The sequence below is a fragment of the Diplotaxodon limnothrissa genome, linkage group LG4 (genome assembly GCF_057381915.1).
Source record: "Diplotaxodon limnothrissa isolate DT_005_m linkage group LG4, D_limnothrissa_male_GT1.1, whole genome shotgun sequence".
In the NCBI taxonomy this organism is placed as follows: Eukaryota; Metazoa; Chordata; class Actinopteri; order Cichliformes; family Cichlidae; genus Diplotaxodon; species Diplotaxodon limnothrissa.
Window position 1 is genome coordinate 16,962,982 of NC_140599.1, and position 25,493 is coordinate 16,988,474.

General features: G+C 39.0%; 1 protein-coding gene across 1 annotated transcript in view; it reads left to right on the top strand.

Moving 5' to 3' along the window:
* LOC146633542 (voltage-dependent T-type calcium channel subunit alpha-1I-like) overlaps positions 1–25,493 on the top strand; it is a 205,034-nt gene that overhangs the window by 47,777 nt on the left and 131,764 nt on the right. The window contains exon 2 of the mRNA XM_085351531.1: positions 7,821–7,932. Within this exon, the coding sequence (XP_085207657.1) occupies positions 7,821–7,932 (112 nt within the window). The remainder of the gene's footprint in view (positions 1–7,820; positions 7,933–25,493) is intronic.

Here is a 25,493-nt window from a genome sequence, read left to right on the forward strand (position 1 = left end):
TAGCCAAAACAGTGGAGCGGCGCAAGTAGGATGGAGAGAGGGATTCAGATTAATGGATAGTGGATGTAGAATAACAAACAAATAAAGAAGTGTTTCACAGTTAAGAGTTTCTTTAAAGTACATTCCCAATTTCTCAAGCACTATAAATTCTTATGCATCGCGTTATTTTTCCATTTGTAGGTTTGGTGTGTGATGCATTTGATTAAAAATGAGGTTCGTGGTAGGTTGCATGACAGGTTTCACACAGAAAAACATGTTACAGAAGTTATTATTAATGCTTTTCTGTGAACAACTTATCATAGCTTTTGAACACAAATTGTCCCCATTGTGTCCAGAGGCCCACACATTATTAGAAAAGATCATCCCCTCTGTTTTCTCCACAGATCATCCAATAGGGATAACAGATCTTATCAGATCATCTAAGTAGTGTAGTGTCACACCTTTGTGACGGGAAATTCAGAGTCAGCATTTGATATTCTTTAACACAGTGCGAACTCTCTTAGAGAAGCTTTCATGTCATTTCTTAGTACTTTCAAAGCTCTTCTTTGGATGTTGGCTCCTTTTTTTTGTTCTCTATCAAGATGATCCCATACTACTTCAGTAATACTGAGGTCAGTCCATGACTGATAGTGATCCATTGTGCGTTCTTACATCCAGGTATGATTTTACTGCATTTGTAGTGTGTTTGGCCATTGTCATATTGACAAATGAATCCATTGCTTTCCAGATGATATTTAATAGTGGTTTAAATGAGAGATGGACCAATCCGATATTACATATCGGTCCATACTGACCTAAATTACTGGATCGGATATCGGAGAAAAATAAAAAAGGAATCCGATCCATTAAATATCACAAAAGCACCTCACAACACTTGCGACATGGCGTAACCCAGCTCATAACCTTAGCACATCGGCGGAATATGCGTCACGTGATAGAGCGGCTGTGGCATGCCAGACCTGTTGGCGGTCTGGTTGAGCATTTGGAGCCTCGCTACATGCTTCCAAACCGGCATTTCGTCTCAGAGAAAGCTATCCCAGAGAAGTAAAGCAAGTGTGTAAGTTCATCTCTGAATGTTTGTAAAGCATTGCCACGTTAGGCTTAGCCATATGGAGCAACTGCCTCTCATTCTCTCCCTCTCCTGTTGCTACTTCAATCATGAAATGGATCAATGATCAGCTGATCGGCTTTTCTGTCGTGACTCCCATCTCTCTTGTTTGTTTATCGCCCATTTTGCGCCAGAAAGAAGAAACCATCGGCTGAACAACAGCAGAATGTTTAAGCTTGATGCACTGTTGTTAGTATTTATTTAGTATTACTTTCTACAGGATCCTTTTCTATGTAGCTGACAGCTGGTAACTGTGCAGGGGCGGGTCTAGGAAAGTTTTTCCAGGGGGCCAGGTAGGGCATTAACAGGGAAAGGGGGGCACAAAGACATGCTTTTCTTTCTTATTCTCATGTCTAGCTTTTAATAAATAAATATCTGAATCTTACACAATTTTTCATCTGATGTAAAATGTATAGAAATCCATTATTGTATATAGGAACTATTAAGTCTAATATATACCTAGTAAGCTGTAGCACTTTTTCCTTTGGGAAGGTACCATGTGTGCAGTCTGCAATTCTTTTGAAGAAAGATGTTGAATCTAGTTAATTATTGTGGAAAAATTATTGATTTCTGTGCATTTTCTTTTACACGTGTATTAAATTAAAGTCGATTATGTCAATTAAGCATTATGAGGTGGAGGGTGGTTCCTTTTTTTTTTTTTTTTTTTTTTTTGCTGGTAACCCTATTAGTCAGGTTGCTCAATATTTCCGCTAAGTACTCTTTAAAATACCAGAATAGGAAGGACGGTGTAGGTTTAAGTTTATTAGATTGATCAGTATTGCTGAACTATGAAATATTTTGGGTGCAGTGTATTTTTTGCATACAGGTATGACAGAATAGCTTTAGTTTTGTTTAGTTGAGTATGAACTTATACTAAATGTAGCAAGATATTAAAAAAAAACTTTTATTGATTATAAAATACGCTATATCGGATTTATATCGGTATCAGCAGATATCCAAATTTATGATATCGGTATCAGACATAAAAAAGTGGTATTGTGCCATCTCTATTTTAAATCGGATGGTACATTTCTGCATTTATAATTCCAGTAATTCTTTGACAAGCTCCCCAACAATGCTGTCTGAAATGCATTGCTCCCCTAGACAATGACAGCCTCTGTGTTTACAGATGGCTGTAGACACTCCCTGTTGTACCTCTCTCCTGACCTCTTCTATCTATACTGGTGACGACTTGAACCAAGAACCTTTTTTTTTTTTTGTGTAATTTGGCATGTCTCAGCCTTTCCTCCCTGTTTCCCTTTGCATCTCTTATGACACTTTAGCCAACAGTAGCTGGACATATTGAAGAGACAGATGCATGTCCGGTCACGGCAGATGGCCGCCCCTCCCTGAGCCTGGTTCTGTCTGAGGTTTCTTCCTGTTAAAAGGGAGGTTTTCCTTCCCACTGTCGCCAAAGTGCTTGCTCATAGGGGGTCATATGATTGTTGGGTTTTTCTCTGTATGCATTATTGCATTACAATATAAAGTGCCTTGAGGCGACTGTTGTTGTGATTTTGCGCTATGCAAATAAAGTTGAATTGAATTGAATTGAATGCATGTCTTGGATGCTGTTTAAAGTCTTTGTTTGACTTTTCATGTCCTATTGATAGCCTGGCATTTCTTCTTTTGAACTCTACTTGTCCAGTTTCCTCAAAATTTTTAGGGAAACACCAATCACAAGCCCAAGATAAGCAAATATTTGTCTCATTAGCTCTCTGGGAATCACCTTTTTAATGCAAAAAAGAAAAGAAAAGAAAGATACCATTTAATGCCCGCCAAACTGTTATTTTTTATGTTTGTTGTGACTTTAGCTAAAGAAATGGAAACAAGTTCTGTTTATGACAAGCTACTACTAACAAAGTGCCTAAAGATACAATTTGAAATTGATTCTTTGTTCATTTATCTATTATCTGTAGACACACTGGTGCTGTCATGGTCCTGGGTCGTTGACCCAGCGTTTTGTGTTTTGTGACTATTTCCCTCTGTTCTAGTTATTCTGTGTCCTCCCCCCTTGTGTCCGGTTCGGGTTCTAGATTTCCTGTTTTACTTTGTAGGTCTGTGTCTCGTTATGCCCATTAAGTTCCAGCTGTGTCCCCTCCTGTGTGCCATTTCCTCATTACCTGGTGTGTGTATTTATAGTTGGTGTCTGCCTGTGCTCCTCGTCGGGTCGTCTGCACTCATCCGTGTATTTCTGCGTATCTCTGCATTCATCTGCGTTCCATGGTGTCCTGTCTCTGCGTCCCTCTGCCCCGCACCCCCTTTGTACGGTCTCAGGTTTGCTATTTAGTTTCTCCCAGTTTAGGTTTCCGTTTGTAAAGTACTCATACCTCGTTGCCTGTTTTTGTCACCACCACCTTTGTAAATAAAACATCACTCGTATCATCAGTTTGCTGCATCTTGGGTCCTCCTTTTCCTCCACACCACACGGCTCCCTCCGCCAGCCGTGACAGGTGCATCCCTTTTTTGTGCTCGAAGAATTCATAAGTTAGTGTTAATTTGCTAAACAAACAAAGAAAAACTAAATACACTATATATATATATATCATTGAAAATAAGTGAAAAAGCAGCCAATGTCCAAAGGAAGAGTTTGAAAGAACTTCAGAAAGCCTGGGGAACTATTGTTGAAGTTGCACAAAAGCTTAATTAACTCATTGGGGCCAAAATATAAAGAAATGAGGTATGACACAAGACTTTGAATAATACTCTACATCAGGTGTTGAGCTGGAGCATCTATGCTCACTAAGTCATAAAACTTCTGATGCAAAATAAAAGAAAAAAACAAACAGGTACAATCATTTATTATTTTTGCCTTTAGTCACACAAAAAACACTGCATTCCTTCTGGCACTTTTAAAGGTGTGAGCCCTGATAGTCAATGCTCCTTCTTAGCATTATCACCAAAACATAACCCTTCTTCACACATACAAGCTGCTGCAAAACCTGTTTGTAGTTAGCTGCTCGCCTCAATCCAATTAAAGCTGTTATTACCTTTGATTCCCATTCATTCCTTTCTCTGGTTATGTAAGCAGTCTTCTGTACTGCTGAGTTTGTGTTTTTTCATTTGCACCCCCCTCCCCACCAACCGACCCCAATGGAAATTGCTGCACTGAGCTAGTAGTTATGTTGTTTACATAAAAGCTACATTTTTCTTGTTGCCAGTCTAAATCATCAAAATACCAAGCATGAAATCTTAGTAACATCTTTTCCACTCATTCACTCGCTCAACTGGGTCATTCCCTCAGCTCTGGTGTGTCTCATTAAACTCTCATATCAGTCCAGTTTCCAGTCACTTATTTTGCATGCGGTCACGGTATTTTGCATGCCTCACTGGCTCTCACTGGCTGTTGTCGGTCTAGGAAGCAGCTTCATCGACTCATGTACATGATAAAACAAGTGGAGTAACGAAAATGATGGATATGTAAGGAAGCTAACGTGCGTTCCTGAAGGGGACGTCTTCACTGTGAACAAAACATTTACGAGTATGCAGCAGCAGCCGCAGTCAGCCGTTTCCATTGTTTCCATCCTAGAGCAGCTTCAGGTTATGCTAAGTGAAACGTCTTTGCTTTGAACAAAGCACATCAAATGCTTTCTTTTTTATGTTTACTACAAGAGTGAATTTACTCCTGACTTCTGAGTGTCTAAAGAACCACTGCATAATTTTTGTTTTGGATGTCCTAATAACAACCCTTTGTATGAGCAAGTTTGTACAATATAACTCAGGAGTAGGCAACTCCAGGCCTCGAGTGCCGGTGTCCTGGAGGTTTTAGATGTGTCCATGATCCATCACAGCTGATTTAAAGGGCTAAATGACTCCTCAGCATTTCTTGAAGTTCTCCAGAGGCCTGGTAATGAACTAATCATTTGATTCAGGTGTGTTAACCCAGGGTGCGATCTAAAACCTGCAGGACACCGGCACTCGAGGCCTGGAGTTGCCTACCCCTGATATAACTAAACTTAGCAAACACTGACTAACAAAATATAGCTTCTGATGGATTTAATGCAACGGGCACTGAAACAGCCTGTTTTGGAAAACTACAGCTTATCCAGGCATTATAAAAGTAAATTATGTGTCAAAAATGAAATACACATTCTTGGGGCAAATCAGGCCTATTTTAACTTGTTAAAGTTGCTTACACTAACTTGCTTTTACTTGCATGCCATCAAAGAGATTGAGATCCCCAAGGCCTCATACATGTAGGGCTGTCTGAGTCCTAGGGACTTTATATCTAGCCCTGTGTGAGTTAGAATAATCCTTTAATTGTCCCACAAGGGGAAATTTGGTTGTAACAGCAGCCAGAAAGACACATATACAAACAAACAGTACACAGGACAGAAACATACACAATTTTTCTTACATATTTACATATGGACAATGGTTACTATAAACAGAGTACTGTAAAAGTATATTGGTTAAAGTATAATCACTGTGCTGAGAAGTGCAATGATGTCACAAACAGGAGGACTTTCTGTGCGTGGGAAAAAATAAGAAGTAAACGTGGCACCTCTGGACTCACGTCAAGAGTGATCGCAGCAGGAGTGGAGAGAGGAAGTATAAAGTTGATAAAAAGTGATGTTCCGTGTAATTAAAAAATAAAAGTGTGGGTTCTCTGGACCTCACCATGAGAAGCTGGCTTATCTAAAAGAAAAGTTTCGCAGATTTTAAAATGAGGAGTACAGGAGGATTAACCATGACCAAGCAACTGCGATCTTAAAATTAGATTTACAATTCTCTCTTTTCTCTGCTCATTTTGCTGTGTTGGATTGAAGCCCTGAGGAAGTTGGTGGACTATACTGAGTCACTGCTTCCATATTTGGACTCTGTCAAGTCCGGCTGGGAGAGAATTGCATTATTGGCAAGGGTGTACTTCCTCTTCTCTGTTCCACTCCTCTCAAGAGTGGTAGAAACCCTCATTCAGCAAAGAGTTGATTAGTTAGGTAATAATAATGATTTAAGTGATTTAACTATGATTCATATTATGTGACTGAGCTTCTAAATTGCTTAAATAAAAGCTCCTATCTGCATTTAAAGTCTAAACTTGTGGACACTCCCTTCTTGAGTCTTTGTTTAGCAGTAAAGGCAAAACTTGTGTATGAGTATTACAGATTTTAATGGTTTTTACAGGTTGTTCTAGTCCATAAAACAGATTCCTGGGGCCTGTTTTCCTGGCTTTGAAAGTACATTTTAACGAGAGCAGCGATCATAAGGAGGAGAGGCGTGGCTGCTGATTGGACTATTAGAGTTGTTAGTTAGTTGCATCAGCAGAGGATACTGAGGTTGGCATCCAGACGCACGCAGAGCTAAGCGTGTCTCAGTCTAAGTAAGTTTCTGCATAGCCTATTATTCATAAGACCAGAAATTCTGACCCTTTAAAAAGAGATCTGGTCCAGACTTCCTGTACATGGGTAACTGGGCTCTAACAATACCACACACAGACACACTGTTAAATCTTAGTACCAAAGAAAGTAAGTTCAGTCAGCATCAAGGTTTATAAGAACAAAAGATTTTAAGCTCATTTTGTGAAGGGAACAAATACAGAAGAGAAGACAGAAAATAAAGACTTAAGAGGATAGAGCAACACAACTAAAGGAACATAAGCTGACGGCTTAAGATATTAGAAGAAGGGAAAGGCTGGGAAAGACTTTTAAAATTGCATTACAGTGATTAAAACACACATACATTACATACCCCCCACCAACATATGCATAGTGTGTGAGCTCATTTTTATTCATCACATGCATGAAGTAATTATATTAATGTGTGAAGATGGTTTGTCCTCTTACTGTATGTGCACGCTGTCTGGCAAAGCAGGTGAAACCAGCAGTGCGAAGCACCCCGCAGGGCGAAAAACTGGCTTTTTAAAATGAGAAGAAACAGGAAACAATATAGAGGGAGACTGAGGTTAAATAGCGTGCTGCCAGGCGGCACTGGAAACACATTACTATCTTTACTTGCAAAACAGTAATTTACCGTCGTAATTATATTGGCACTGTTTTGAAGTTGTTTTTTTAGATACTGTTGGGTGAGTCATCATTTTCAATATATATATAAAAAAGGTGTCATGTGCCTTGGCAGACTCAGGCAATAATAAACATATTCACTCTGTCATACATCTTAAGACTCATACAGTCAAACTGCAACAGTAGCTCAGCTGGAAAAATGTATTTTTATCTTCATTTTCATTGATAAATTACCCCAGCGGAACGATGCCTTCACTTCTGATGTGTTGCATATATGCAGTGAATGAGTCAGCTGCTGTTAGTGAGTCAGTAACCTGTGAAAAAAAATGTTTATGTGATTATTTATTTCCTAGTTTTTATGCATACCTTGCTGAATAATGGTAAACATGCATACTGTATTACGTTATGTGTTCACAGAAAAGTGAAAATAGTGCAGGACTGTGTTACAGTGTAATTTCAAGATGACAGGCTGAGACTGACAATACCTTTCCAATAATCATACTGAATAATGCAAATGATTCAGCAATAAGGAACAACTGCAATGAAGTTACTATTTCTTTGTGGTGTTTAAGGGTTCTTTAAACACAATAGTTTTGAGAAACTGATGCGTATCGTATATTTGTTTCTTCTTTTCCTTTTTTTAAAATGTCCTTAATATCGGAAGCCCTGTTTGAAACATCCATTAAGGCCTAAATGTGTATAGGTGTGTATTTCTCCTCAGCTGCAATGCTCCTTAACCCCAGTCTTGTTAATACGTGGTTCGAGAGGATTAGCATCATGGTGATCCTGCTCAACTGTGTGACACTGGGCATGTACCAGCCCTGTGAGAACATCGATTGCACCTCGGACCGCTGCCAGATACTACAGGTAAGCTGGCCTGCTGTGTTTATGTGTGCACATGTGTGTGCACTGAGGATGAGATGGAACTAAATTTTCAATTATTTGCCACAAATTCAAAGCAGCTCATGTATCGCTTCCTATTGCTATTCATCAAGCTGTGATTCATGCACACTACAGTTTTTTTTTTTTGTTGGTTTTTTTCCCTTCTGTAATGTTTATATTTTCTCCTACTCTCTGAGCAGGGAAATGGGATTCAGTTTGTTTAAAAATAGTGCTGTGGAGCCACATGTGAATTTGTCAGTTCAAGAATTGAAGAATACATATGGGAAGAAAAGTGCCAGCTGTTTGAATTGTACATGCTCAAGTAGGGAAATTAGCTTAGTTTGGAAAAATATGGTGTTGATCAGAATTATTAAGCAGAAAATACACAAAAACAGCAAAAGAATTGATCCACAATAATATTACTACACTCTAATAAACAGTGCACACTAAAAGAAATAACAGGTGGCAAAAGAAACCGAGTTTTGATGCAGTAGAATGTGAAAGTGAAATGCTTGTTGAAGCTGTCCTAGAGAATAATAATAATAATAATACATTTTATTTATAGGCACCTTTAAGAAAAATGGACTAAGACAGAAATAGATATTTCACTGGTACCAAAGGAAAAACCTCTAAAATTGCTTTTTTAGTGATGGCTTATTATGGGATAAATCATCTAACCCATGAATAGACACCTTTGTCAATGTAAGGCTGTGTTAGTGTTGCTTTGCTGTTTGGACACTGAGCTGATCCTGTTTAGACTCTACACTCTCTTATAGGAACATTAGACTTTGGCTCTTCTCCTTATAACATAGCCCAGCAGTGTTTTATATTTTGTTAAGCAGTGTTGATGTTATTGTGTTGTACTGTAGATCAAACCCATTGTCTCCATATGAAGATATAGTTTGAAAAGTATGTAACACCTCTGTAACAAAGTAACAATTTCCTGTTCACAGAGAAATAAGCTTAGTTTTTATACTTATGAGCGTTGAAGCTCAGGTCGAGCAGTTTGGAGCCAATTTTAGAGAGGCAAGGCTGAGATGGGTTGGATGTGCAGAGGTGGGATAGCTGATATATCAGAAAAAGGATGTTGGATATGGAGCTGACAGGCAGGAGGAAAAGGGAAAGACCAAAGAAAAGATTAATGGACAGTGTGACAGAGGAGTGAGATGGAGGTAGATGATCCAAACATGGAAAGGGTAAGAAGTGATTGGCTGTTTGTGCTGACGTAAAAGAAAAAAAAAGAGAGAGAGAGAGCGAGAGAGAAAAAGAACAACATTAATATTTGTTTGATTTCTGATTTCTTTTGTTCTTGGAAAATAAAATTCAGTCTCTGTTAGAAAAAATGCTAAAGTGTTTTCTTTCCTTTGTGCCATCCTTCTTTTTGCATCCACACCAATATTATCTAAAGAGCCATCATGTGGTTCTGTGGCCAGGCTGTTAAACTGATTACTGTGTCACAGCATGGCCTCTCCCTCGAATAGGGAGGATTAGTTTTTATCTGGAAAGTTGCCACTTTGACACCAAAGGTGAGAAGTGAGGATCCTTCTGACAACTTTGTCATTGGGAGTATGGTTTAAGTGAGAAACATTGTTCTATATTGACTTATTTATAAGCTGACTACAGAAGGTCACGAGTAGGCCCCATAACTGATAAAAATACAGTGCAGTGCTTGTTATTAGGCAAAATCAGATTTTTTGCTCACTCTGGGAGCTGTGCTAGATCATCGTTAACAAATAAGTTACTCGCAGGTTGACGTCAGATCGCAGATTCAGTACTGTGTGCTTTTCAAATAGGTTCCCATTGTTTTTGTAAGCCATGTTGCGCTGTGTGATGTGTTACTGATGAGTGATGGGTGATTTGCCAGCTGGCTGAAGACTCACTGTCTTCCTCTGGGATTGTAATTGCTTTGCACTGAAGTAAATTTGGCAGGCTCAATTTCAGGTGCGACAAGGACAACCTGATTCTGCCTCGTGTGCTTTCGCTTGTCGATTTTTTAATGGCCATTGACACTGAAAATCTTTCTACAGTAACCTGCACATGAGCTTTCTGTCACTTGTTTGTGTGTCCTTGTGTTTTGGCTCGTTGTTTCGCCATATCTCACTTGCCTACAGCACATTAGGGTGGATTATAACATCAAATAAAGCCCTCCAGACCAAACTGTAATAGGTTTATTTATCTCATCGGATTTTCCCTTCATTGTGCAGAGATTTAAAATAAATATTTATTTAGTATTGTTTTGAGGCTGTGCAACACATCTTTCTGCTTCGCTCTCCTCTTTTCCTGTTCTCATCCTCCACCCTGATGTCATCTTTACCCCTCCCTATGTTCCCATTCCCCCTTCCTACAAACTCCTTCTCTCTCTCTGCATCTTTTGTCTCTCTAACAAGCATATTTTCTCCCCAGGTAGTGTGAGGGGTCCTATTCTGGTGGTTGCTAATGGTAACAGGAGGGATTTTGCTGACAGGGCTTAGATAGTTAAGAGTGGCCCTCACATACTTCTCTGAGTCTCTGAGAATACAGCGAGCCTGCCTCACTTCCTGGAGGAAAAATAAAAGAGGGACACAAACAGTAAAAAATCGATTTGGACATCTGTAGGGGTTAAATTGTGATATATAATAAGAAAATGTCCTTGACCTCAGAGGTTGAAGGGCTTGGTATAACGTGGTCTGGAGTCAATATCCAATAATAATTGTGAGGTATGAAAAGATATCAGATCTCAAACACCATGCCCCTGTAATTAGTCATTCTAAAATGAATTAGAATTAGAACTAGAAAGTGCATTTTCTGAAGAAACTGCAGTGTGAATGCTTGAATCTGAATGTATGCACTGAAATGAATTAATTACTGAATTTAAGTTAAAAATAAAAATTCTGAACGAGCTGGAAAATACAGAATTTTTAACCTGAAAACAAAAGTGCAGAACTTTTGAAAGCTGATGTTCACACAGAAGAAGTTGGAAAAAAGCTAAACATGTTTAAAATGTAAATAATAAAATGATGAGTAATGACAAAAGAAAATTTAGAGTCAGAAAACCTCTGAATGAATATTAAACGTTCAAATTCTTCTAACTGAAATGAACTTAAAAGATGAACAAAAATTCTGGAGAAAATACAAACTTTAATATACAGCATAATGTTTTTCAGACATGTACACATGTGTATATCATGTTTAATAGTATTACATACATCAATTTGTTTTGTATGTCATAGAAAATAACATAAAAATCTTAAGTCATATTTTACAGCTTCTTTCTGAAAAGGACTAGTAGAATAAATAAAAATAACTAAATTAAATAACTAATGAAATACATGAAAATTCAACTTTTAAAACCACAATTCTGAACCTTTAAATTGTGTTGGTTTCTTAGAACATGGCTGAACAGCTGTTTCTATCGGTCTACTTAATCTGTCTACACATCTTTTTATTACTCATTCTTCTTTATGTTTTAATGTAAACAGAGTCCACACAGTGGTAAAAGAGAACTGTATAGAGAATTTTGAGTAAACTCAAATGAAAGCGTAAGGTGGTGACACAGTTTAACACATGCAAATAATCAAATAAGCACATTAGTCCTTTTTGTGAACATGGATAAATAAGGATCAATAGTTTACAGCATTGTTCAGCCATGCCACTAAATGCTTTTTTACACATTGTTTTAACCTGGGCTCAGACACAAAGTCCCAAATTTAGTTAGTCCCTGACTTTGAGTTGTGGTTATGACTAATTATTATACACGAGGCTTTATCTATCTGAACTCTAAGGACACAAATATGAAAAACCTATACTTACCAGCTGATACTCCACACTACACACTAGGTGTGCCATGTGACCTGAAACTTTGGTACAAACTCATCATAATCATTCTGTTAACACTGTTTTTTAACACTGTTTGTGTTGCTGTTCAGCAGTTTAAAATGTTTTAGATTGGATTACATGGAATGAATTTGAATTTTCTTGGGGGGTTTTGTGTGTGTTTTGTTCTTAGCAGATTTTTTCTTCCATAACGTTGAATTCCAGTTACCACATTTCTGGTCATATGACATCCCGAGTGCCCACTTAAAAAAATCCCCACAGTTAATTCAACATTAAAACAAAATAAAAATATGTTAAATAAATAAAGGTTTGCTCTGTGATGAAATATTAAATAAGCATACATTGTACAGAGCACTAACAATGAAAACAATCCTTTAGCCTGTTGATCAGAGAGAGGCCGTCATTATGTCCATTTAAAACCTGTAATCACAGAGCACAATGTTTCTGTGAAACTATAAAGTCCCATATGATCCTCATCATGTCCACTGACTTCAGAGTGGATCCTCCCTGTCATCCGGCCAGTGTTTGATGTGTGGCAAGCAGCACAGAAGCAGGATAGCTGAGGACTTTAAAAGAAGAGCAGAAAATAGCAACATATGTAGTTGTAAATGTAAATATCAGTGATACTTGTCTTGTCAAAGGGAATAAAATAATGAAAATGTTAACTTACACACTCATTTAGGGAGGATCTTGACACTGCACAGAGGAGGCACAGTCAGTCTGACAATGATGGTGATCTCCAGGGATGTTTTCCTGCAGCAACATTCCTGCCAACTGGCCGTATGATCCAGAGTAGTTGGTTTGTAATGAACAGAAAGGTGTATATGTTAGGTAGTGTGCACTCAGAGCTGGTCCTAAGAAACAAACACATCCTGTAATACACTGAATACCTGTAGTAGTGCTGCTGCAAATATGAAGCCCTTCTATCATGAGTGGTTTCAAAGAAGGTGTTTTGGAGGCTCAGTCACAGAAACTGTGCAGTCTGTTCAGTCCTGAGTGTCTCAGCTCTGAAGGGGATGGATCACAGAGGGAAACACCTGAGTACAGACATTACAATACACTCTAACACTCCTAAGGTCAAGTGAAAACACAATTTAAACACTTTACAAAGAATGAATACATGTTTTCATGGAAATTATGTCATTAACCCTTTTTGTTGTGAGTAAATCTCACCGACTGCTTGTGGGACAAGCTAGAAGGAGGACTTATCACAGAATCTCTCCTGTGCTCCAGATGTGAAGTCTCACGCTCTGATCGTATGGCGATGAAGATGGTGATGATGAAGTTTCTCTGATCTGTGGCATTACAGTTTCTGGCTGCTATGTGCTTCACATTGTTGGATTTTACATGTGAAGCTTGGAGAAGACACAGGAGGACTGTGTCTTGCTTAAAAAAAAAAAAAAGAAAAAAAAAGGAAACCTAACAGGAAAGGAAATCCCCCCCCCTCAACTCCCACCGTACCCTCCCCCCCCCCCCCTCCCACTCAACTCCCCAACCTCACACCATCAAATGTCTATACAAATGTAGGGTATCAGCTGGTAACAGAAAGCAAGTGTAACATATGCACTACATATGTAACACTGCTGAAACATTTCTGGCCAGAAATGTGCAGTTATCAACCCAGACCCACCCTGATGATTGCACTGGCCAGAAACATGATAAAAGCTCATAAAAATTTATGTTTCATAGTAAAATTGGTCCAAAAATATAATCGTATACTTTTGAAAAAGTTTAAAGTTTATAACAAACCAAAATAATAACATTTTTGTAAATAGTATTTCAAAATAGAGGCACACATAAAGTGGCTTAACTGTCATTATTGCTGTAATTAGGTTTGTTTGTTTGTTTGTTTGTTTTTTTAAAAAGCAACCTTTAGTCATTATTGTTCTCTCAGAAACAATGAAGAAGCTGTTGAACATTTATGTGTTGTGTAGGCAATCCTCTGGTCCACCCTCCCTCCCTCCCAGCCACAGTGAGACTGGGGCAGCCTGGCAGGATGTTGAAGCCTGGCTGCAGAGAGGATATGCCTACACTATTCATTTTAAACTGCTATATTTTATTTTTCTGACATTTATAGGTTACTGTTAGTGAATTTTAGATTTTCTGTAATAAATAAAATTGTCATCTTTTACTGATATCATTACTTAATTCATGTAATTGTATTTTATGTAAACAATTCAAACATTATACTGCAATGCAGGGCGTCAACTTTTAAATATCGCTCTACTTTATGTCTGTGAAGGTTCTCAGTCATCCAGGTCATCGTAGTCAAAGGAGCTTGCAAAGAAAAGCGTCTGGACTTCTTTCTGGAGTTCAAGCATCGCTCTACTTTCTTAAGTCATTCAAAAATATAGATATTACTTACTGTATTCAAAGATCTAGATCATGAATCATCACAGGACAATACACAGTATACTGGGTCATGGTAACTATGGTAGGTCTTCATGACTCCAGAATGGAGACATCGATCTGACTGAGAAATGAAAATTAGGTCAAGCAGTGTGTTCTTCTCTGTGGTAGGGGCAGTGATGACCTGTGCGTATCCCCTAGACTCAAACAGCTCCAGGATTGGTTTGTTTGCACTGGATAAAACATTCTCATTAAAATCACCACAAACTATGATGGGATGACAGTCCATGATCTCCAATGAGTCTAATAGGCTTACCAGGTTTTTCAGGAATGGCCTCAGAGTGTAGTCTGGAGGTCTGTATACAACTGCAATCAGAGCACTGACTGGTGCTTCAACCTTTAAAGCCAGAAATTCAAGGTCAGTTACATTATGGATGTACTGTTTTTCATGCACTTGAATGTCACTTTTCACATAAACAGCAACTCCACCACCACTTCTGTTTGCCATCTGGGGAAAGTTTGTGTAGGACAGGTGTCTGTTGCGTTTGAACAAATTGTAATTTTCCAAGTGGAGAGACTCTGCGACAAAAGAGCCCCGCAGGTGTGTTTCTGTTAGGCACAAAACATCTGCTAGACACAATTCATGGTGACTTTTGATGTCATTAATGTGAGCTGGCAGTCCCTCTGTATTATGATGAACAATGGTGAAAACCTCTGACCTGCTCAGTGTTTGCCTCACGTGTAGAAGAGGCATCATGTCATCAAGGTTGGCTTGTCTCATGTTCTCAAGCGCTGCAGTGATTTCTGGGTTGGTGAATATTTTTTTCTCCTCCATATCAAGAAGATACAGTCCACTGAGAGACGTCACTCTACTGACAGCTACGTAGGCCATGCCGGGCTCAAAAATGCTCTTAAGAGAGACAACAGCTGATGTAGTTGTCATACCCTGTACCTTATGTATTGTACATGCAAAGGCCAGCTTCACTGGGAACTGTCTTCGTACCACTCCTTTCTGCTTCAGATTCTCCTCTGCTCTCTCAATGTACACCATGTCGTCTGCTGGTGTGCGGTTATTCTTTCCAGATGTCTCATTATCCATTTTAAGTCCAAGCTTGATGATGTGTTGGTCGTTTTCAGAGTGAACTACTCTAAGTAGTATTCCAAAAGCTCCATTAACCAAACCATTTTGTATGTCAATGTTTCTGGTGAGCATGACACGAGCTCCTTCTGCAACTTTCAGTGTGTCTGGTAACTCGTTTTTACCTCCTTTCAATGGTCTGTCTTGAAGTGCCATTCTGCCAGTTCTAGGATCTTTTCTATAATCATCTGCATGGATGTCAATGATATGAGTGTGGAGCAGAGCCAGTGTTGCAGAGTTGTGTGCATCCACTTCTTTATTAGTTGCAAAAATGTGCAACGCATCAGTTGGACAATGGGCTGGTTCAGTTATGGCCTGTAACAACAAATCTCTATCTGCTTCGCAAAGCTCATCCAACTTTCCTTTCACACGAATTCTGTTCAGCATCTCTGCAAAGACAACATCATCTTTCTGACGCATAATCTCAGTCAGAGTGATCATCTGAAAATGCTCCCGCCACAGGTCGATCTCAGACGGGTCGTGCACACAGAGAGGTTTAGACTGTCGCACTGGGGGTAGCTGATAGAAGTCTCCGACAGCAATGACTGACATGCCTCCAAAGGGTCTCCGAGTCCCTTTGATCTGTTTGAGTCTTGCATCTACATATGCAAACAGATGTCTTGACACCATAGACACTTCGTCAATGACGATTATTTCAGCATTCAAAAGTTCTGATCTGACTTCATCCAGCTGATTGCCAAGTCCCTGAATGGGAGGTTTTAAGCTTCTAGGCAGCTTGAGAAGAGAATGCAGTGTTGTTCCAGAAATGTTAAAAGCTGCAGTCCCAGTGAAAGCAGTTAACAGGACAGTGGGTTTTGATATGTCAACGTCGTCTGCATATCTGGGCACTTTGCTCAGTATCTTAGATGCTTCTGAGTAGATGCATTTGATAAGATGTGATTTTCCTGTTCCAGCACCACCATTAATATAAAAGAAAAACTGCTCTGGATTTAGAGCACAGACTCTTTTAATGCACCAGTCTCTAACTGCATAAAATATGCAGGCTTGCTTCTTGTTCAGATTCTGAAACATCTGACGTAACAATGTGGGATCAATAGCAGGGGGTTCCCTGATGGCTCTGACTTCTGTTGAAGCATCAGCCTGACGGCTGTAGTCGGGCACATCTTCCTGTTCATTTTCATTGTCTCGCTCTCTTTCTTGTTCGACAAGTGGCAACCTTACGAGATCTGATTCAGGTGCCAGATTACACCATTCGTCAGTCACACCTCTGTTCTGCTCATATTCCTCAACAGCGCTCTCGATCTCCTCACTGTTTTTCTCATATTTTTCTCTGTTTCTTTTGACAATGTGTTGCACGTACTCAAGACGGTCAGTACCTGGTAGCTGTACACAGCCAGCACCATAGAAAGCCTGATAGGTTGGCAACGATGGTGTTTTCAGTTCGTGGTCTGAACGATGAGGAAGGTACAGTTTAAGCAGTCTTCCGTAATATTGCTCTGGATGTTTTTCTTGTGAGCAGCGGTGAAATCTGATGATAGCAGGCTTATTGTTTTTGCGCCTTTGCACAAACCCCATCTCATTGAGAAGGGGCAAAACATCTTTACCTTTTTTCTGTTGGCCATAGACAATCCTGCAAGTAGCAGCAAAGTCTGCCATGCACATCTCCTCATACTCTGGTGTTTCAGGTCTGGCTTTGTATTTGTCATTCAAAGATGTCATCCAAACATTGGAAGACTCAGGTGTTGTGTTGTCCAGAACTGACAGGGGACGACTCATTTTCACAGGATTATCATCAGTTGGAATGAATATTACAGCACGTGAGCATTGCTTCATGTGAAGACCACATGCACGAGCAACACACTCCTGTGCACTGATCTCTCGCTTCTTTGAATATGCCTGCATGACGGCTCTCATTTCATCGCACTCATTTACACTGTCCTTATGGGAGTTCTCAATGACAGTTTTCAGGTACTCAGATAGCCCGCCCTCTTTTTTTGATATATATTTCATTAAATAATTTGCAGCACCAAAAGCATCTAAAACAAAGCTTATGTCGATATTACTGTTCCAGGCTTCAAGCAGATGTGGATTATAGCCGTTTATCCAAGAGTCTTTTGGATCACGCTTTAGTATGATCGTACTCCTCATGTTCATTTTATTCAGGTATCTCTCATATTCTGCATGTGTCAACTTGCATCTTTCCAAGAGCTGCTCTAAACTCATGGAAGCAGTTTCAGGTTCATTCAGCAGCTGGTTCAGTGGTCTGAGCTTGTTCTTTGCCGTTTCTACTTCCAGTGCATCATCCTCACTGGGTCTTGTGATCATTGTCTCATTGCAGGGTGGTTTGGGAAAACCAAAACGGCACCCGGAGCTTAAACTCCTAAAGCACGTCTTTGTGTGGTTCTTACTGTGTTTTTGCACTTCTGTTACTTTTTTGTACAGTTCAGGTTGTTTATGTGGATCAGGCAGCTGAGCTGTGATGTATTTGTTTATAAAATCAAGAACAGTTTGCTCATCATCCTCCTCAAACACAGGAGCACCTTCTACCCACAGGAGGCAGTGTATGTGTGGGCTTCCTCTGTGCTGAAACTCAACTCTGTAAAAGTAGTCAATGACTTTGCCAAGTGGCTCTGCGGGAGATAAGAGTAAATCTCTGAATAATGCTTCAACTCTCTTGTCAAACATGCGCATTGTTGTGACAGGATTGCTTCTCAGGATGTCACACTTTGCTGACCAGTCGAGTCCTTCAAAATTCACTTGTTCACCTTGCTGCCTTGTTATTGCCTCGATCACTTCAGGCCAGCGCATTTCAGCAGCTGAAAATGTGCAAAAGAACGTGGGAGTTCCCAACTGTCTGATCATGGCAAAAAGATCTCTTGTTGTTTTCTCCCAATAGGCTGGGGTTCCTCTCAGAGGCTGCATGAATCTCACTGCATCTTTATTTCGCACCAGTTTCTCCACCTCATGTTTATCTTGTAACATGCCTGAGGTTATTTTTCTACCATCTCTGGTCAGAGGCTTTGCCTTCCTTAACTGTACTGTCATGCTGGATGTAGCCAAGTGTATTTCAGTCACAAACTGTGCAAAGAATAAATAGTTTGTGTCTTTGGCAAAACGATCATCAATGCAGAAAAGTCTTGATTTGAAATACCCACTGGGGGATACTTTGATCAGCCTTCTTTCATCAAGTGTGTTTTGGCCTGTAGGAAACTGCACAGGGAAGGCCATGGCCTCCAGTTTAGGTGTTTTGAAAAAACTTATTGGATTGTTTCTCTCTGCAGGAGCAACAGAGTAGATTCCTTCACTGAAACATAATATCTCCTCAGCCACATCAGGGGGCTGCAAACAGGACTCGAGTGCAAAACCACCATTAGTCAGTCCATCTGCTTGCTCTGAATCATCTCTCATCTGTTCATGCGATTGTTCACCATCACAGGGTAACATGTCAATGTCCTGTTCATTTATATTTTGTGCTTCACTCAGTGCATTTTTCTCACAGCTGTCAATTTCCATTAAATCAGCCTCATCATAATCGTCCTCATTCATGTTTTCATCATCATCATCATCTTCATCAGGAAGTGTTGGATCACACAGCTCAGCATCATCTCTGATGCTCACATCCTTATACTGTGGATGAATCTGCTTGAGTTTATGCAGTGCTTGCACAAGTTTAGACCAGCTTACAGTCTGAAACAGCTGATGACCTTTGTAAGACAAGCGTCTCTTCAGTTTTATTCTCATGACCTGAGAATTAATTCTTAATCGAGGCAATGCTTCAACAGTTTCCTGTACCTCTGATGGGACACAGACCACATTTCCTCTAATTGCTCTTTGTCTGCCTTTGGGAAGAGGAATGATCTTGGCAAATGGTATACACTTGGCTATGAGATGTCTCTCCAGTATGTTGAGATCAGACAGTTCAGGTGGAGTATCAGCAAGATCCAGTTTATTGGCAACAGCAAGCGCTGGCATGGATCCATTTTTAAGATGATCGTGGCAGGTGTGACAAATCCACTCTCTCTTTCTCTCATCGGGAACATTGCACTGCTCATTTCTGCAGTTTTCATCACAAACATGAACAAATCTTCCAGTCAAACATGTTGCAACCACATGTGGGTTTTTGACATACTTTGACCTTGTGCAGGGTCGCACTTGGTTTGGAAATGAAGCCTTGAAGCATACAGTACATGGGTATGATGGTCCAGCTTTGATTTGTGATTTGAACACAGATATGGCCTCGTTGATCACACTGTTGTCACTCTCTTGGGTTTGTCTGTTCACCCATCTGTATTTCCTTTTTATTTTCATTGCACATCTCATGTTGTGCATAATCCTGAATGCAAGATTACTTTGATACCTGTCTCGCATTAGTTGTTTCATTAGTTGTCTGTGTCTTACTCTGAATGCGTTATCACGTGCATAACGCTGAGTCACTCGAGATCTCTGTCTCTCTCTGAATTCAGGGTTTTCTTGATACCTTTTAGTGATATAGTTTTTTTGTTTTTGTCTAAATTCAGCATTGTCACAGTAGCGTCTTTTAATATATTGTTGTTGTTTCTTTCTGAATTCATCGTTCTCACAGTAGCGTCTTTTAATATATTGTTGTTGTTTCTTTCTAACTGTAGCATTCTCAGAAAAACGTTTTTTAACATATTGTTTTTGTTTCTTTCTGAATTCATCATTTTCACAGTAACGTCTTCTAATATATCTCTGTTTTTTCTGTCTCAATTCATCATTCTCACAATAACGTCTTTTCATATACTGTTGTTTTTTCTGTCTGACTTGAGGATTGTTTTTATATGCCTCGCTTGTGCAAGACTTTTTCTTTTCTTTGTACTCTTTGTTTGAAGCATACTTTTGTCGTTCTTTCCTTTTTTGGTTTTCTTTTCTCTGATTTCTGGGTTTCTCTGATGCCATTAATCTTCTTTTCATTTTGTGCCTTTGTTCTTTATTAACTTTTTTCAGTTTTTGTAAAACTATATCAGAAAGATCACAGGAAGCAACATTTGTTATTGCAGCATTTGATTGACATAAAAAAGCATCCCTTGATGGAAGGAAACTTAATTCACTGCATAGTTCTTCAGTTGGTATATTAGTAAATTCATTCTCATGAGCTTCATATGATGTGAACTCAGTAATGTAGACTTCTTGTTGTTTCACCAGTGGTGTACAAACAGACATTGGAGAGATCTCAGTAAGATCAGTGGTTGTGTTTCTCCTTGGAGTAGAGGGGTTTGCTTCATCAACAGTTGTATCAGAGTGAGTAGGTGCCACAGCAGTGGCGGCTGTTGGTCTGCAGACTGTGTCTGTGATAGTATCACTCAGATTGACTGTGCGCACACTGTAAAACTGCACAGGCTTCAGTTCATAGTTACAAGAGGGTGATATCTCCATCATTTCATAAGAATCTTGGAGCCTCTTAATCATGTCACTCAGGAGTGTGAATTTCAGCATCACTGCTGTACCACGATTACATGACCATAGTGGTAGAGGAAGACCACTGGGTGTTCTGGAGTGTGGATCAAAGAAACCATATTTGCCTGATGTGGATCTGAACACTGCGATACACAATCCACTCATAATCAGTAAGGCATACTGCACATCTGACAACAGGCAGCTCAGTCCTGCTTCTAAGCTCAGAAAGGTATCTACTGCCTCCTCTGGAGGTTCTTCAAATGTCCCATACCGGGAAGGCTGTGTCATGTCAACATGATATATAGACCTACGAGCATCAACTTTGTCTGGCAGCTCATCGGTTGCCAAATGAATATTTTTAGGAAATCTTTTCTTGGCCTCTTTGTACATCACATCACCTTTATCCAAGACCAGATTAAGGCCAGCTGTAGTCAGGTTTTCATTCTCATGAAGGAATGCAAGAAATGTGAGTGAGTTACATGTGCACTGCTTGTTTCTGGAGTCTCCATATTTAGGATGAGCCTGGCTGCGAGATGCACAGATATGTGTAACAGAGGGCTGGTTTTCAAAGTTCACTCTTTCTGCATGAGATGGTCCTGCCACATCACTGTGACGGCCTCTTTTTACAATATCAGCATAACCCACCTGTGGGGCACTTGACACCTCAGGTTGGTCTCTATGGTTTACCTGATGATCATTAAATTCATGCTGCAATCCAATCTTTACAGCATCTGCATAGGATACCTGTTGTACATGTGCAGGAACATGTTGACCTGCCTGTTTGACACCATCAGCATTGGTCTTTGCAGACACAAAGTCTTCTGCAGAGCTCTGAGGAAAATCACACTCAGCTTGTTCACATGTTGGTACTTCATGAAACTCATGGAACTTCTTCCAGCGTTGTTTTGCAGCTTGTGACTTTTTCTGCTTCCTTGGCATTTTTACACAAGTGTTTCTCTTAGTCTTTAGAAAATATGTTTATAAAATAAGAGTGGCACAGAGCAGGAGATGTTTTCTTTGTCTTTATATTTCAGTTTTTATTTCTCAGAAACAGATGTCTTTGTTTGTTTGACAGTTTGTCAGTCGAGAGAATAATATGCACTCTCTTTATTGGCTTGGCACAACTTAGCAGCAAGCGCAAAGTGAAAAACAGGTAGAGAGAAAATTTAGAAGAGAGAACAGACAGAGTAGGAGAAACACGGCTGGGAAATCACAATCAAACCGTGAATTAGAGTTTTCTTTATTTGTTCAGTTTGTTCTCAGGTAGAGGCAATATGCACTCTTTATTGCTTTAATGGCTTGGCATTTTTCAGCAGCAAGCCAAGAGTGAAAAACAGGTAGAGAGAAAATTTAGCAGAGAGAACAGACAGAGCAGGAGAGACACGGCTTTAAATCAAACCGCAGAGTTTTCTTTGTTTGTTCAGTTTGTTCTCAGGTTGAGGCAAAATATGCACTCTTTATTGTTTTATTGGCTTGTGCATTTTTCAGCAGCAAGCCAAAGAGTGAAAAACAGGTAGAGAGAAAATTTAGCAGAGAGAACAGACAGAGCAGGAGAGACACGGCTTTAAATCAAACCGCAATAAGATTCTTGGTTTGGCAAAATTTCTCACAAACCACAGGGTGAAATACAGATGGAAAGAAGGCAGAGACAACAGGTGGAGTAGGACAGAAGATAGAGGGGTTGGGGGGTTGGGATGTGAGATAGAAGACTGGAGATCTGGTCCTTGTTCTTCTTCTGCACACTGTGAACAAAAAACAAGAAAAAAAAATAATTTTAATAAAATTATATCACATGGTAATTGTATGAACTAATTGTGACTACTGAAAAAGGGCAAAACAAATATTCAAGCTAAACTGTTGTCGGCTGCCATGTGCAAAAAGTTGCACAATTTGGCACTTTTTAAAAGAATAAATATTTAATTAAATTCAGCAATAATATTTTTAAATACAAATATGATTGAGTGAATTGTTAACTAATCACATGTAATGTGCAAAAATGTACGAAAAAAATATTTTAGCCCAATTGTTAAGCTGAACTTATGTGTATTTATTATAAAAATGTGTTTAAAAGGTCTAGCACAAAGTTTGAACCCATCACTTTAAAGCTTATATTAGTCAGACTCTTTTTTTAAAAATTTGGTGTACTTCTCTAACAGTATGTGCACACCTACCAGGCAAAGCACAGATGTGAGTCAAGTTCCTGAAAGTGTAAGACAAGAAATAACATGTTAGTTGTCTGTACAGTGTTATCAGACTAACAAAAAAACAAAGCCCACACGACATGATACACTGAACTTATAGTCAGCAGGGTAATTATAGAGTAATATAGCACACCAGCTGATACAGCAGCCATTTTATAATTCAAACTAATTAACTGAAGTATTTATTTAAGTACTTATATAAGGCTACTGTTAGACTGTTACTAGCCTTAGCATCGCTGCTAACGCTAGCATTCCTGCTAGCGTTAGCACTGCTGGTAGAACTAGCACTCTTACTGTTAAAACTGAGGCACAATGGCAATAATAAAGCTCATTTGTTACTTTTGTCTCACTGACCGCCAATAAATGTCACAGGAATATCACAGGAATATTCTTTTTGTCAGTTAAAAACTGCTAAGGCTAGTGTTGGCACTATAGCTAGCGTTAGCATTGATGCTAGCATTAGCATCGAAGCTAGCATTAGCACTGCTACTAACAGCAAAAGTCATGAAGTACTCTTACTGTTAAAACTGAGGCACAATGGCAATAATAAATCTCATTTGTTACTTTTGTCTCACTGACCGCCAATAAATATCACAGGAATATCACAAGAATATTCTTTTTGTCAGTTAACAACTGCTAAGGCTAGTGTTAGCACTATAGCTAGCATTAGCATTGAAGCTAGCGTTAGCACTGCTGCTAACAGCAAAAGTCATAAACCTATATAAATGGTAGCAAAGGTTATTCTTTTTTTGCTTTCTTTATTCTTTGAACTCTGTTGAACTTTAAAAAGACTTGATATGTGAGTTTAAATGTCAAACATGTATTTTTACCATCATAAAATTAAAACAGTGCAGTACTGAGTGTATTGTACTTACCACAGCAGAGAGCAAAGCGGAATGACGGCAGTTGGTGCAGTGATTAGTTAAAGACTGATGAGGCGTTCAGGTGGAGCTTGGAAATTTGAGCATCAGTTTGAACATCAATAATGAGCATATATATTTCTCTGTCATAGAGAGACAGAGAAAAAAAATACACAAGACTCACCAGCATACAAATTGGTACTTTTTCTCTTTATGTCACTCATTCGCTTATACTCAGGAAAGAGGGCAACTGGCATTAAATTAGCAAATAAAAAGTATGTCATCTTGAACTGTTTTATGGATTTTATTTTAAGACTACTTTGAGCGTATTCGTGGGGAGATAAACTATACAGACTAAAAACAGAGACATTAAATGAGATTCGATTATTTAAAATGTGGGAAAATACACTACAGACAGGTAGATGCTGTGAGCTTTAATTATCCAGTCAGAAAAGATTATTTTAAAGTCATCAACTGACTAAAACTGCCGAGGTATGAAAAACCTGTGTGGAGAAGACAAGTCCACCAATACACAATCAACTTGAATTTAACAGGGCAATAATTCAGGGCTCTATTCAGTTAGCCTATATTAACTACTGACATACTGTTAATCTGTGGCAAAAGCCTGTCAAACCTGTCTTATTGTACCTATTGAAAAAGTTAATCTTACTACAACTGCTTAGATGTAACACACATTTTTGATTTAATCTTGGCAGAGTGAGAGACAGAGCTCGTTAAGCAGGCAGGTGTGAGCCTGGTTGCTATAGTGACTGCACCCAAGGGCTCCATACACACGTACAGAGACATGCACCTCACTTTTGCTGCTTAAAATGAACAGAAAAGTCAGGCCAAAACAAATCGCTCCCAAATGAAAAGTAAAAGTTGTATTGACAAAATTCTTTCACCGTGAGCGGCAGCAATGTCTAGTCTACCAAATTCTCAGTTTTCATGCCTGTGGAGTTTATTATATGGGCGTGGTGACAGTGGAAAGACACCATGCTCTTCTGATTTTCAAACGAACCTTCTGAGCCATTTTAACATTAGAGTCTATGGAAGAGTTGGAGGGAGGAGGCTGTGCATTGGTGACATTTATGAAAGAACCATAACACCTAGTACAATAGTAAACACATTGGATGAAAGAGGACAGCAATGGCTACGTTTTGAGGGTAAAATCATACCTGTAGAGCAAACGCTGCGGACACAGCAGCAGTTTTAAAAAAGATTTTAAGATAAATTTTTTTGCTCCTCTCACTCTAGCAGTTGAGCTGCCTCACTCTAGCCCCAACATTCCGTCCCATACACACCCATTATAAACTTTGAAACGGGTGAAAAAACATCATGAAACTTAAACTGGAACTGAAGAAAAAGTATAATAGATATTGAAAAGATAAATACAAGTTGAATAGTTGAATGTCTTGTCTTCGTTTTAAAGTTTGAATGGTGGCTCTATGTCAATGTATGTGGAAGTAGTAAGAGTTTAAAAATGAGTAAGTTGAATGAGGATTTGAAGGTTCTCCCCATTGAAATACATTATAAATTTTTGTTGAATAAAGTTGAATAAAATTAAAAATATAAATGTTAAAAATATGAAAAATAGAAGCAGTGTTGTCCAAAAGAATAGGAATCTAACGGTGTTTGAATGGTTTTTCTAAGTTGAACGGTTTTGAAGGAGTAGGATTACAAAAAACGTACGGAATACAGAATAAAATATAATAACTAGAAAGTGCATTTTCTGAAGAAACTGCAGTGTGAATGCTTGAATCTGAATGTATGCACTGAAATGAATTAATTGCTGAATTTTGAGTTAAA